This window comes from Acomys minous (genome assembly GCF_964271855.1).
Source record: "Acomys minous genome assembly, chromosome: 17".
Taxonomy (NCBI): domain Eukaryota; kingdom Metazoa; phylum Chordata; class Mammalia; order Rodentia; family Muridae; genus Acomys; species Acomys minous.
In genome coordinates, this window is record NC_140500.1 from 21001476 (window position 1) to 21015372 (window position 13897).

Sequence of the window (13897 nt, forward strand, 5' to 3'; positions counted from 1 at the left end):
GCTGATTTGGACGGAACTTCTGCACCAGGTTCAACAGACCAAACCAAAAAAAAAATGTTACCAGGCAGGAAACTGGGATGTGCACCCGGCCTTCTGAGAAAACAGGGGAGAGCTGTTGAGGTGACTCAGCGGCTAATGCTTTGCTTGTTGCCAAACCTGAGATGGAGTCCCAGGGCCCACATGGCAGAAGAAAAAAAAAAACTGACTCCCGCAAACAATCCTCTTATCTCCACACATGTGTGACACACGCGTGCACAGGTGAGTAAATAAATAAACAAGTAAATTGATGAAACAGAATGAGACCGAGAAAGGGGAAAAAAGGGGAAAGGAAAGGAGGGAGATGGAGAGGGTGGAGGGGGGGAAGGAGGGGGGCACAGAAAATATCCCTAAACAACCATTAACCGCTTTAATGTCCACAAGGAAGTCATGTGGAAGACTGGCCTTGGAAATGAGTAAACACATCTTCATCTTCTCACAGAGGGATGAAGGCTGTGGCCTCTAGTTCCTCAGCAAAGAAACGGCACGGAAGGTGAATACACTCATCACTCTGTGTGCCTTGGCCCTTTCTCCGTCTGGCATCCCATCCTCCTCCACTCAGCGCATTCCATTTTACAGAAATGATTCTAGAATAGTGAACAAAGCTAGCTCCTATCTCCTAACTGTCCTCATTCGGCCCTGTCCATCATTTCTAAGCTGGAGGTCTGGGCTGCTCTGCACTTTTACTGAGAACATAGTTTTGAAGATTTTTTTTTTAATTACATGTATGTGTGAGAGGTTTGGGGGGCGGGGGAGGTAGGCATGTGTCCTCTGCAAGCACGGGATGGCCTCCTAACTGCTGAGCCATTTTTTTTTTCCCAGCCTGAGAATAGTTCTAAAGAGAGTCAGTCTCTGGCGGCAGAAGTTAAGCAGGTGGCAGTCCAGGAGCGTAGGTGGCAGGCGGATTAAGACAGTTGAGGTAGTTTCTGTGGGAAGTGCGGGGCTATCCTGTCGCGCTAGCTATTCTGTATGCTGGGAAACGGCCATGCTATGACGATTTTTAAAGGCAAACAGCTCAAGCTCCAGTGTGCAGGCCCTCTCAAGGACCGTTCTCGTCCCTAGGCATTTACTGTGGGTCCAAAGCCAAAAACCCATCCCAGGCTCGCCTGAGGCCTGCACTGCAAACACTGCACACCAACAGAGCCTGCAGTGAGGCAGAGCAAGGACCTCCTGTCTCCTTCCATGTAGATGTCCTTGACCTCATGACCTTCAACTTGTCTCCTCAACTGTCTGTTCTGCCTCGAATCCCCCACAATGAAGGTGGAAAGGGACTGTTTGTCTCTGTTTCCTGGGAACCGCCCCCCCAAGGTGCCAAAAGCACCTTCCTGCTGAGAACAGGAAAGAATGCCCCCCCGCCCCCACCCCACTCCTGTGCCTCTTCTTCTTGTAGGCTCTCCCTCCTATGGGGACCCAGGTAGCTGGGAACAGTGAGACAGCAAAAGTGTGGCTAAGGGTGGTGCTAGGAAGTGCAAAGGCAGCACCTGGGCAGCTGGGAACGTGCCATGGCCACACACAACCCTGGACCAACAACTCTTCCTGTGGAATGTGGATCCCCCACGAGGTGACCCTGAGAGTCACCTGCCCTTCATCAAAGAACATTTGAAGGACTTGTTCATGCCCCAGGAAAGGCCAGTGGGCAGCCTGCTGAGCAGGGCTGGGGTAAAGCCAAAGGTGAGCAGGAGCAGGTCAGAGCCGGTGGTCCAGCATCTTCACCCACTGCTAGATTGTGGGGCCCTAAGTAGATGGTTTAGGTTATGGTAGCCAGGCCTCATTTCCTATTCAGAAGCAAGTGGAAATTTAAAATGTAGGGGCGTGGTGGGTTTAGCACGGTGACCTTCAATGAAGGAAAACTGTAGGGAGCTCACACAGAGCTCCCAACCCTGCAAGGTAAGGAGGCCTCGGAGCAGTTGGCCCACAGCAGGAGTGACCAGTGGATTTGGAAGAGTCCCCCCCATGAGAGTGGGGATGGTCTCAGAGGCCATCTGAACAAGTGGCTCTTTAGTTTCATAGTCAAACACCCTTTTCTTCATGACCCAGTACACCACACAAACACACACACACACACACACAGAGAGAGAGAGTTTCTGTTTTCATCCTTAATATATATCACCCACTCTGAAGTTTTCGGGCATTTGCTATTCTTTGCAAATGCTAGTTATAGCCCATGGCTTGCAGCTTAGTTTGAACAACACTGTATTTTTTTTTCTATTGTATACAAAAAATAATAAATATGCACTGTTCCCACTTACATGTGGCCTACGCTGACACTATTCAGCCTAAATTGATCCCTTCCTTCTTTCCTTCTTTCCTTCTTTCCTTCCTTTCTTCCTTCCTTCCTTCCTTCCTTCCAAGAGACAGCATCTCACTATGTAGCAAAATCCAGACTTGAACGTAAGGTCACCTCCGCCTTTCATGTATTGAGACTGTGTGCATGTACCAGCAGGCTCAAGTTGATTGACATCATATTACAGTTGGAGAAACTAGGGCTTAATATACAATCTGATCTCACCATCTCGCCACCAGTGACACTGGAGGCTTGATACTTTGTTGTGGGGCCCACTGTAAATGGCAGAACAAGTAACAGGCACCTTGGCCGCAGCCACTAAATATCTGCAACATGAACCCCAGTATGAGCCTCCAAAATGTACTCAGACACTGCCTGTTGTCCTTTGGTGGGGAAACCACTCTCACTATGGGTTAACACTACCACCCGGAGCACAGAGGTAGGGTCTTCTGATCCTAAGCTTAGGCACCCTTTTGTAACACAAAGCCTCCCACACTGGTGGGAACTTTAAATCCCCCTCCATTTTGTTTGCCTCTTCTTCTTTGCTACAGATACCGTGCAGCCATTAGAAGGAACATGCCATTCAAAGTGTCCATTGACCCCAAAAGGGAGCCCTACACACCACGAGCCTCCAAGGTAGCACTGCTGAGAAAAGAGGAGCTTTCTTCCACCCAGGAAGAAAGACAAGCCGTCCAGGCTCTTTCCAGGCTCCCAGCTGGCCTTGAACTTACAGTACAAGATGCTCAGTCCACAGTGAGCCATCAACCCTCACCCCATTAGTGGGAGCAGGAGGCATCCTGCCCCGTCAGAAGCATACAGGAAGCTTGAACCAGGGCGAGTCCCGGGGACCACTCAGACATCTCACACTGTGGAAATGACTAAGCAGGCTTCCGGTTACTGAAGGCTCTCCTTGGAGTAATTTGGGAGCCGGGTCATGTAGCCGTAACTTTGGAAGGCAAGGCTCTCCAAAGCAGGAGGAATCAGGTCCCCTCTGTGGCCCCTGTGCTGACTGTGACTTGTGCTTGGCTTGGGCCCCCAACCTCAAGAGGGCTCCCCTTGGCATCGGGTAAGCTTTCATGCACAGACATAAACACTTTACTCAGGATATGAACAAGGCCCACAAACACGCAGAGGGGAATGTAAGTGATTTAGAATCAAGGAAACAGGATGTCACGGAGAACAATTGAGGACAAGGTAATCCTAGGCCTAGAAACAAAACCCAAGGTCCAAAGCCTAGGTTCCTTCCCCTGACTCAGGACTCTGGTCCCCTTCCCAACACCACCCCAGGCAGCCTTCCACACACTACTAATACCAACAAGCAAAGTAACCACCGGTCTTTCTGATGCTACAGTAGGGTTTGGGTAGAGACGCAATCGATCTTCAGTAAAGTTCGTTTACTCTACAACTGACTCTGACTGATGGCTTCCAGAAAACTGACCCTTGACAAGGGCAAGTTGTCATGAGAAAAGAATCCTAAACCGGTAGAGAATCGTTAGGGATGTCTGGGAATACATGGTCCCTCCTTGGGTCCCAAAGTTCCCCTTGGGTACTGACACCGGGAAAAGAGTGACCCGAGAGGCTGGGCCTCTGCTGCAGCCCTGTGTGGTGGCAGGAGGTTACCATGAAAGAGAACCCGACAGAGGCACACTGAAGCCCAGCAGTGTGTGACTCTTTGATGTGGGAATTCACATTATAGTGCCCCGGATGCTTTTGTAACTTAGTTTGGATAACAGGTCACATTTTCTTTTTTTCTTTCTTTCTTTCTTTTTTTTTTTTTTTTTTTTTTGAGACAGGGTCTCTCTGTGTTAGCCTTGGCTGTCCTGGACTCCCTTTGTAGACCAGGCTGGCCTCGAACGCACAATGATCCGCCTGCCTCTGCCTCCCAAGTGCTGGGATTAAAGGCGTGCGCCACCATTTTCAAAGTCACATTTTCAAAGAGCTAATCTCACCTGTGCCTCACAGTGTCTGAACTGTAAAGACAAGGAGCCTGGAGAGACTGCCATTGCTCTGGGGACTCTGCTGGGGAAGGGACATGAGTGGATGGCATTTTCTATGCTTCCATCTCTTCATAGGGGCATAGCCACCAAGTCCTTGGGAATATAAGCCAATTGGCTGAGGCAACTTGATGAGCGCAGGGCTAACCAGATCTAACTAGTCAAAGCAGATGTGACGGTTACTCTCAACTGTCAACTTAATGAGCTCTAGAACCACCTGGAAAAGGAGCCTTGTGCCAGAGCATCTAGATTAGGTTGGCCTGAGAGCGTGCTTGAGAAGAACTGTCTTGATTAAATAAACCAAAGTGGGAAAACCCACCCTAAGAGTGATCAGCATCCTTTCCTGGGCTGAACAAAAAGGGGAAAAGGTCTTCGTCACAAGCATTCCCTGCTCTCAGTTTCTTAGCCGTAGATGTCGAGGGACCAGCTGCCTCAATCTCCTGCTTTCCATTGTAGTCAGTTGTAAGCCTAAATAAACCCAATCTTAACTTGCTTTTCTCAGGGTATTGTGTCCCAGCAACAGAAAACTACTGGTGGGGCCATAATGACATTCCAGACACAAACACAGCCTTTGACTATGAAGGCTTCCTTGATGGAGGCAGGAGGGCTGGGTTGGGCTTATGTGGGGAGAAAAGGGATTTTTTGATATGCTGGCTGGGTTCCCAGAGCCCAAACTATGAACTCTGTGCCTGGTCCTAAGATTCTTCATGTATTACATACTAACCTGTCTCTAAGCAGGATCTGCAGCAGAACAAAAGTAAGGCAGACAGACTCCCACTACGGCAGGCATCGGCATCTCCCTCACTTAAATCTGAAGCCACAGGGTAGAGAAGTGATACTGTTTCCCTTATTTAAATCTTGAGCCAAAGCTGGAGAGATGGCTCAGCAGCAAGGAGCATGTACTGCTTTGCCAGGGATCTAACTTTGAGTCCTAACACTCATCAGCTGAGTCATGAGTCCCCCATTAACACCAAGGGATCTGTAGGCACTGGCGTACACATGGTATATATTCACACAGACATATATACATAAGTAAAAAAAATTTAAAAATAAAACAAAACAGTCCAGCCAAGCATGGTGGCGCACGCCTTTAATCCCAATACTCGGGAGGCCAGAGGCAGGTGGATCTCTGTGAGTTCGAGGCCAGCCTAGTCTACAAAGAGTTCCAGGACAGCCAGGGCTCTGTGTAACAGAGAGACCCTTGTCTCGAAAAACCAAAACTAAATAAATAAATGAAATAAAAGGCAGTCTAAAGCTCTTGTCTCTCCTACCCATCCTTTCTTATTTACCAATGCCCACTGCTATCAGGTAGGCTCACTGTACCTTAACACCGTGATAGCTCAGTAGGGAAAGCTCTACTTAGAACACACACTGGGGCTACCCGAGTGGCAGGCCTGAGGTCCTGCCTCCCTACATGGGGCAGGAGGAGATTGCCACCTCTGGGGCAAGGTGGGACGCCACAACACAATGTTCAGGGTGGTTTCCACAGCTTGTCACATCCTAAGAGTGTCTCTGGCTGGCCCTTTGCAGCTCCTGCCTCATTGCTGTGACCCAGGCCACCCAATTCTTGTTTCCCATGTACCCTTCTGTGGTGGTTTGGATAGGAATGGCCCCCACAGGCTCAATAGATTTGAATGCCTGGTTGTCAAGAGAATATCTTGTGTGTTGTATGGATGCATTGCCTGTCAATTAAAAGACCTATGGCCTATAAGAAAAGGCAGAATAGAAGGTGGGACATCCCACAGGAGAAAGAATGCTGCGAGAGAGCAAAGAGCATGTGGTAGTGGTGGGGAGACTCACTGGCAACACGTGAAGACGTGAGATGCATGGTTACCTGAGCAGAGGTAACCGGCCACGTAACAGAATATAGGTTAGTATAAGTGGGTTATTTCAAGTTACGAGCAGAGAAGAGCCCAGCTATCTGGCCTAGGAATTTGTAAATATATTTGAGTCTCATTGAGTCATTATTCCGGGAGCTTGGGGACGGGAGGAAAAACCACCTGCATCACTTGGTACACTTGACAGCGGTTAGGGCGTGTGGCCTTGTTGAGGGAAGTGTGTCACCGGGTTTCAAAAGTCCAAGCCAGGCCCAGTTTCTCTCTCTTCCTGCTGCCTGTGGATCCAGGTGCAAAACTCTCAGCTCCTTCTCCAACACCATATCTCTGCCTGTGTGCTGCCATGCTCCCTGCCATTGAGGGTAGTGGACTAAACCTCTGAACTGTAAGCAGGCCCCAGTTAAATGCTTTCCTTTCTAAGAATCGCCATGGTCGTGGTGTCTCTTCACAGCAGTAGAACATTGCTAGGACAGTGTCCCCCAGCACCCCCTTGATGGCACCCTAGTTCTTTCTGACCATCCTTTGCTATGCAAGATCCCGACCCTAGTAAATGGAGCAGACACCCTGTGGTGGTTTGAATGAAAATGTCCCTCATGGGTTCATATAATTGAATACTTGGTCCCTAGTTGCTGGAACTATTTGGAAGGATTAGGAGGTGTGGTTTTTGTTAGAGGAGGTATCTCATGGGTTTTTGAGGTTTTGGGTTTTTAAAAAAAGATTTATTCATTATGTATACAGTGTTCTGCCTGCATGTACTCCCACACGCCAGAAGAGGGCACCAGATCTCATTATAGATGGTTGTGAGCCATCATGTGGTTGCTGGGAATTGAACTCAGGACCTCTGGAAGAGCAGTCAATGCTCTTAACCTCTGAGCCACCTCTCCAGCACTTGGTTTCTGAGATTTTTAAAGCCCTTGCCATTCCCAGTGAGTTCTCACTCCCTCCTTCTGCCTCCTACTTGCAGATCAGGATGTAAGCCCTCTGCTCCTGCTCCAGAGCCATGCCTGCCAGCTTCCATGTTCCCAGCCATGATGGTCATAGACTCACCCTCTAGAACTGTAAGCCTAAATAAACTGTTTCTTCTATTCTTTGCCTTGGTCATGGGGTCTCTTCACAGCAATAGAAAAGTAACCAAGGCACACCCCATCAGATGTGTACTTGCCTCATCCTCTCACCCATACTTACAACCCTGCCCTGGTCAAGGACAAGGACAAGAGACAAGGAAACATCATTTTTTTAAAAAATGCCTCCATAAGATCAGATCATAGATAGGCCTGTAAGGCATTTCTGAATTAGTGATTGATGGGGGAGGGCCCAGACCATTGTGAGTTGTGCCATCCTTGGGATGGTGGTCCTGAGTCTATAAGAAAGAATGCTTAGTAAGCCAAGAGGAGCAAGCCAGTTAGCAGCACTCTTCCATGACCTCTGCATCAGCTCCTGTGTCCAGGTTCCTCCCCTGCGTGAGTTCCTATCCTGACTTCCTTTGGTGATGAACAATGACATAGCAGTATAAGCTGAATAAACCCTCCCCACCCCCACCCCCCAAGTTGCTTTGGTCACAGTGTCTCATCACAGCAATAGTAACCCAAACTAAGAAAAAAACCCTCACGGTTCTCAACAATTAATCCCCAGTAAACACCAGCAACAGCAGCTGGAAAATTACTGGGTCCCATTTTGCTTCTGGAGGCAGAACTCTGGGGTTCAAATATCTGAGAATGCCCCCTGGGTGATCCTGATGCTTGTGGAAATCAGAAACCATTGCTCAAGCTTCACCATCCCTCCAGCCTGGCTCCTCACACTGAGCACTCCCTTCCCCCCCCCCTCCTGCCTCTTCCCCTGGATAATGCTCCCCCACCCTCCATGCATGGAAAACCTCCCTGTCTTCTCCACCTAACACCAGCCCCTCACCCAAGACTCCTCAAATGTCACTCATGCGAACACTTTCATTTAATACAGTGGTTGTCAACCTTTCTAGTGCTGCGACCCTTTAGTACAGTCTTCCCGTTGTGGTGACCCCCAACCATAAAGTATTTTTGTTGCTACTTCATACCTGTCATTTTGCCACTGTTATGAATCATAATATAAATGTTTGTGTTTTCTGAGGATCTTAGGGGATCCTGGTGAAAGAGGCATTCAATCCACAAAGGGGTCACAATCTACAGGATGGGAACCATTGCTCTAGTACAACCCTGCACCCGGTTTCATGGATCTTTCTCCAGTTGGTGTTGAGAGATCCCACTGAACAACAGAAAACAGGGAGGAAAAAGATACTGACTGTCCTTACCCTTAAAGGGCTCCCAGAGAACAGGGAAGATGGCAGGCCGCTGAGGTCCTCCTGTGACTGACTTGCTAACAGAGGCAGGAGGGCTGGTCGAAGGATAGCTTAAGAAAGCGTCTTAGGGTTTCCACTGCTTCCATGAAACGCCGTGACCAAAAAGCAAGTTGGTGATGAACGGGTTTATTTGGCTTAGACTTTCATATCACTGTTTACCAACAAAGGAAGTCAGGACAGGAACTCAAACAAGGCAGGAGCACGGAGGCAGGAGCTGATGCAGAGGCTGGGTAAGGGTGGGGTGCTACTTACTGGCTTGGTGTTTGTGTCTTGCTCATCTGCTTTCTTACAGAACCCAGGACCACCAGCCCAGGGATGGTACCAGCACAATGGGCTGGGCTCTCCCCTACCAATCACCAATTAAGAAAATGTCTGGGCTGGAGAGATGGCTCAGTGGTTAAGAGCATTGACTGCTCTCCTAGAGGTCCTGAGTTCAATTCCCAGCAACCACATGGTGGCTCACAACCATCTATGTGCTCTGATGTCCTCTTTGGCAGAGAAAGAAAGAAGGAAAGAAAGAAGGAAAGAAAGAAAGAAAGAAAGAAAAAATGTTCTACAGACTTGCCTGCAGCCTGATCTTTTTTGGTTGGTTGGTTGGTTGGTTGGTTGGTTGGTTTTTTGGATTTTTTGAGACAGGGTTTTTCTGTGTAGCCTTGGCTATCCTGGACTCCCTTTGTAGACCAAGTTGGCCTCGAACTCACAGCAATCCACTTGCCTTTGCCTCCCAAGTGCTGGGATTAAAGGCATGTGCCACCATGCCTGGCCTCCTGAAGCCTGATCTTATGAAGGCATTTTCTCAAGTGAGACTCTCTCCTCTCAGATGTCTCTAGCTTGTGTCAAGATGACATAAAACTAGCCAGTACAGAGAACATCTCAGGAGCAGGAGGAAGCTAGGAGAATTGGTACACTAACCCTAACACTCAAAAGCCCAAGACAGGAGACACTCCACTTCAAGATCAGCATGGTCCACAGGGAATCAGAGGGCTCTCTCAGTCAGTTTACAAATTTACAAACAGCTTAACAACTCCTGGACCCAGAGAACTACACATGGATCCAAGGCATGACCGATGGAGAAACAGCCATGAGAACACTCCAACCTATGTGCCATTCAAGCAAGCCCCGTGTGCTGCCAACCTTGTGCCAGGTTCCTCTCAGTGCCCTCTCCACTAGGTCCTGACCTTGTGATCTGCCCTTGGAATTGCCCACTTATCCCAATACTAACAGGAATTCCATTGGGTTAGTTTAGGGGAAAACAAAAACAAAAACAAAAAATAAAACAAAACAACAACAACAACAAAAGCCTGATGAAATGACTCAAAAAGGGGGAAAAAAATCAACCATACAAGCCTAACAATGTGAGTTTGACCCCCAGAACCCACATCTGTGAGCCCAGCATTCCTAATGTAATTTGGGGAATGGAGAGAGGAGACTGGCCCAGAAGCTCATGGACCAGCTGCCTTGAAGTGCACAGCACAGCAAAAACAGTAAGAGAGACCTTGCTCCAACAAGGCAGAAGGAGAGAGCTGACTCTGACATCTCCCTCTCCCCTCCATACTAACCATGGCACACGCCCACATATACATGTGCGCATGTGGGCAGGTGCGCGCACACACACACACACACTATTATCATTAACAACAATAATAATAAAGTTTAGAAAAACTATATATCCTCAAATTCTTCATTCCCCCACCCTTCCCGTCTGTCATTCAGGCTTGTCTTCACTAAGAATATGATCAAGTGGGTTTACCCAGAATCCCCCTTACCCTGACATTCCTTTCCACAGCGTTCTATTAAGGACCTCTCCCACATCCTTGACTCTGAACAGCTGCTTTTCCTTTTGGAATCTGGGCGTCTGATCATCTCTCTTGCTCTCTCCTGCCACAAAGCCACCACTACAGCAGCCCCTCTGTTTTTCAAGGCCTTCCTTCCCAGTTGGAACAAGTTTCTCCAAAATGTTTCCTTAATGGTATAGATCTGTTTGTCACCTCACTTCTGCTGGCTCTGCAGCATCCCTCCCTCACATGTCACAGCAGGTTAGTACTTAGAGTGGATCACCAGACCCTAGCTCTCTATTACTGCCTCCAGCCTGAGCGCAGCAGAGCGAGTGGGCTGAAACTCAGATGCAGCCCCTCCTGGGAAGGACGGGACAGCCTTCTTTGCATACAGTCCCTCCCTGGTAAACGGAGATGATAACACCTACATCCCAGGGCTGCAGTGAGGAGGCAGAGACAACAGAGGTGGACCACCAACCCTTCTCTGGTAACTTAGGAAGTATTCAGCCTCTTAGTTCTGCATCCCACATGCCCCAGCGTCATCTTTTTTTCTCTGTGATTTTGAACTCCTGGAATGTTGACTGGACCCACAGCAATGGACACAACAGACTAAGAGATGGTGTCATGGGAAGGCCACTGTCCTCAAGGAAAAAGGTGTCATGAGAAGACCATTGACCTTAATATTCTCAGAAGTGGCCTCTAGTTTCTGTTGTGTCATGAGAGTTGGACCCCTCCCCCATCTCAGCTACCCCTGCCCTGAGACCCTGCCATGGGTACCCAGAACTCACCAAGAATGGAAAAGGAGTGTTTCTGGCAGTCCCCAGCCAGGAGGTAACTGCAGCCCCCTGCAAAGCTGTACATGGTTTTGTCAAAAGTGTTGATGAAGTCATCCCCAAAGAGGCTGCATCGGGCCATCGACGGCCTGTCGGTCGTCCTTTCTGTGCAGAGGGTCCCTGAGGGAAGAGGCCACAGGTGAGCATAATGGGACCATCAGCCCAAAGTCCTCTGGCCCCATAGAAAGGGGGCTACAAGTGATAGAAAGTAGAAATAAGGAGATATTTTCCATTTTAAATGAGGTCGCTTGCCTCTGAGCATGACCTCAGACTCATGACCATAATAAAATCTTCGAGGACATATATTCATCTCAGTGAGGCTGGCTGAATTATGCAATAATGCCCATTACAGAAAAGTTAGAGACAACAGAAGCAAACAGATGAGAAATTAGAGTCATCTGTGGTCCATCATAGGGCAGTAACTCAAGCTGGCATTCCGGAAGTTATCTCATCACTCTGCTTCATGGCGCTGCTGCTGGCACTGCCAAACTGGGAATCTCAGTGAGGGAAGAAAGATGAAACAAGCAGTGTCGAGAGAGGGTGGACAGCTTAGCGCACTCAGAACCGTCCTCTGACTTTGGGCCTGTGTGACTCCTGTGCGGTAGCATCCCCTCTCTGACCTCTGACCTGCAGTCTCATCATCCATGCTATGAGAGGATTAACTAGAGGACCACGTGAAAACCAATACTGCCTCCAAGGCTTGAAGTCCCTTCTTTCCCATCACATGGTACAATAATTCTGTGCCACCAAGCCTCTGCGGATATTCAGTTTGGAGGGGACGTATTTCGGAAACAGGATGTTCTGCCTAACTGTCACAGGAGGCAACCACTGACTCTTAAGTCACAAGCCTAACGGAGACTGAGCACAGATGAGGTCCAGACACATGGACTGAGGCCTGGAAGGAGGTGCCCTCAGTAGTGTTGGCAGGGATAAGGAAGGAAAGTATTTGGTACCTACCTGGCCAGGCGAGGGCCAGAACAAACAGCCAGATCTCATACCTGGCAGTATTCATCTGCAAAAAAAAAAAAAGAGAGAGAGAGAGAGAGAGAGAGAGAAGAAATGAGCTGGTTCTCACTGCTCAGGGAGATGGTTGCTGAGACATGCTACAGTCAATGCATCCAGTGAGGGGCATTTTCATATGATATATGATATATATATTCAATGGCCCCATGCCTCCTTTGAGCATGGAGAACTAGTCCCCAAAATGATCCCAGGCCAGGCCTAAGAGCAACAATCCCAATGGGCCACACTCCTGGGCATCTTCTTCAGGCAATAGTGCCAGGACCAGCTTGACTCTCTTCTCCTGCCCTCCAGGATAGCCTGGTATCCAATGTCCCTACAGCCCTGCAGCATCTGGGAAAAGAGGTGACACTCGGTCATCATACATGGCAACTTGGAAGAGAAGAAGCTGGCTTGTGTCGTTGCCATCAGAACCGAGACTCAGAGACCAGCCAGGGGCCACCACTTAGAACTTGTTAGTCACCTGTCCTGGACCATGAGTGCCTTTAGAGCAGGCATTGCCTCTCTCACCAATGTCCCCAGGATCTGCAAGGACACTCAGCACCCTACTCATGCTCAATAAATGTTTCCTGAATGGCCTTGGCAAAGGGACAGGGGTCTAACAGCCCTGTCTAACATTCTCTACAATGTGTCTTACCCCACTGCCTACCAGAGAGGACACGCAATCCTGGATGACAGAACACAGCCCCCCAACCCTCAGAACCCCTGTCACAGCCTTTCCCTTCTGGCAAAGGCTACAGGAAGCACAGAAGGTGTCACCTGAGGCATACTGGAGATGGCTCTTCCTACATAATGCCTCTTCAGGCCAGGGAAGAGGGATAAGCCAAGTACCTCATGGATGTGAACAGAAAACACTTTGTTCCCGGACATGCCCAAGACTGGGTTACAAAGCAGGTGTCCCTGTGCTGTACCCTCCCGGAACACTGGTTCATCAGGGGCTCCCAGCAGGTACCCAAGAAAGGAGAGGAAGGCACCTGGCAATCTACAGTTCTGCCAGGTCATCAGTCTTCTTCAGAAAGAAAAGCAGAACCCTATACCTCCCTCCCACGGCTGGGCCAGCTCTCCTTTCAAAACCATCATACCTTCCTTCTCCTTACTGAATCTCCACAGTCCCTTGGGAAGCGCAGCTGCTGCTCAGTAGTGCCACCACTCCTAGGCCATGTTCCTGAGCCTGCCCAGTGGATCTGCTCAGGCTGTGAGCTGTACTGCTGTCAAGTAGTCCTGGGGCTGCAAAGTCCTCACAGGCAGGGAGAGAAAGCCCAAGCTGTGACCCAGTGCCACTCTCCTCTGCCCCGCTAAATAGCCACGAGCAGCCACAACAGGGCTTCTGCCTTCTCTTAACTACCAACGGGAAACAATGGCAGGATGCAGTCGTAGAAGTACTTCCAGGCTGATAAGACTTAAAGAGCCCGGCGGGGAGAGCTCCTGGAAGCTGCCTTAATGAACTGCCTTGCTCCTCCAAACACCACCACAGCTCAGTTTGCTAAGACTCCCTGAGTGCTCCTGCAGACAGCTAAGACCAGGAGCAGTAGGTTTCCCATGGCAGCCTGGTCCAGGCTGGGAGAGAGTCCCAGGTGACATCAACATGGCTTCCTGATCCACCTTTCAGGGCTTAACCCCAGGGGATTTGAAAAACACCCTCTAAGGGAGCCAATTTAGCAGCAGAGTGAGAGGAAGATGTATGTTGACACTTCCTGCCGCTGTCATCCACGGGAATGAACAATCCAGGCCAGACCTCACAAAAACAGCCTGTTTGGATCCTAGCCAGTGTTTTATGGACAGGTTAAA

The 13897-nt window shown here is 49.2% G+C and overlaps 1 protein-coding gene across 1 annotated transcript in view; it reads right to left on the reverse strand.

Annotated features, from left to right (window-relative positions):
* Positions 1 to 13569, reverse strand: part of VWF (von Willebrand factor) — a 137727-nt gene extending 124158 nt beyond the window's left edge. Inside the window, exons 1-3 of the mRNA XM_084765429.1 lie at positions 13192 to 13569; positions 12047 to 12101; positions 11045 to 11209 (exon numbers count right to left, since the gene is read on the reverse strand). Of these exons, the coding sequence (XP_084621555.1) occupies positions 11045 to 11209; positions 12047 to 12101 (220 nt within the window). The 5' untranslated portion in view covers positions 13192 to 13569. The remainder of the gene's footprint in view (positions 1 to 11044; positions 11210 to 12046; positions 12102 to 13191) is intronic.
* Positions 13570 to 13897: the final 328 nt, after the last annotated feature.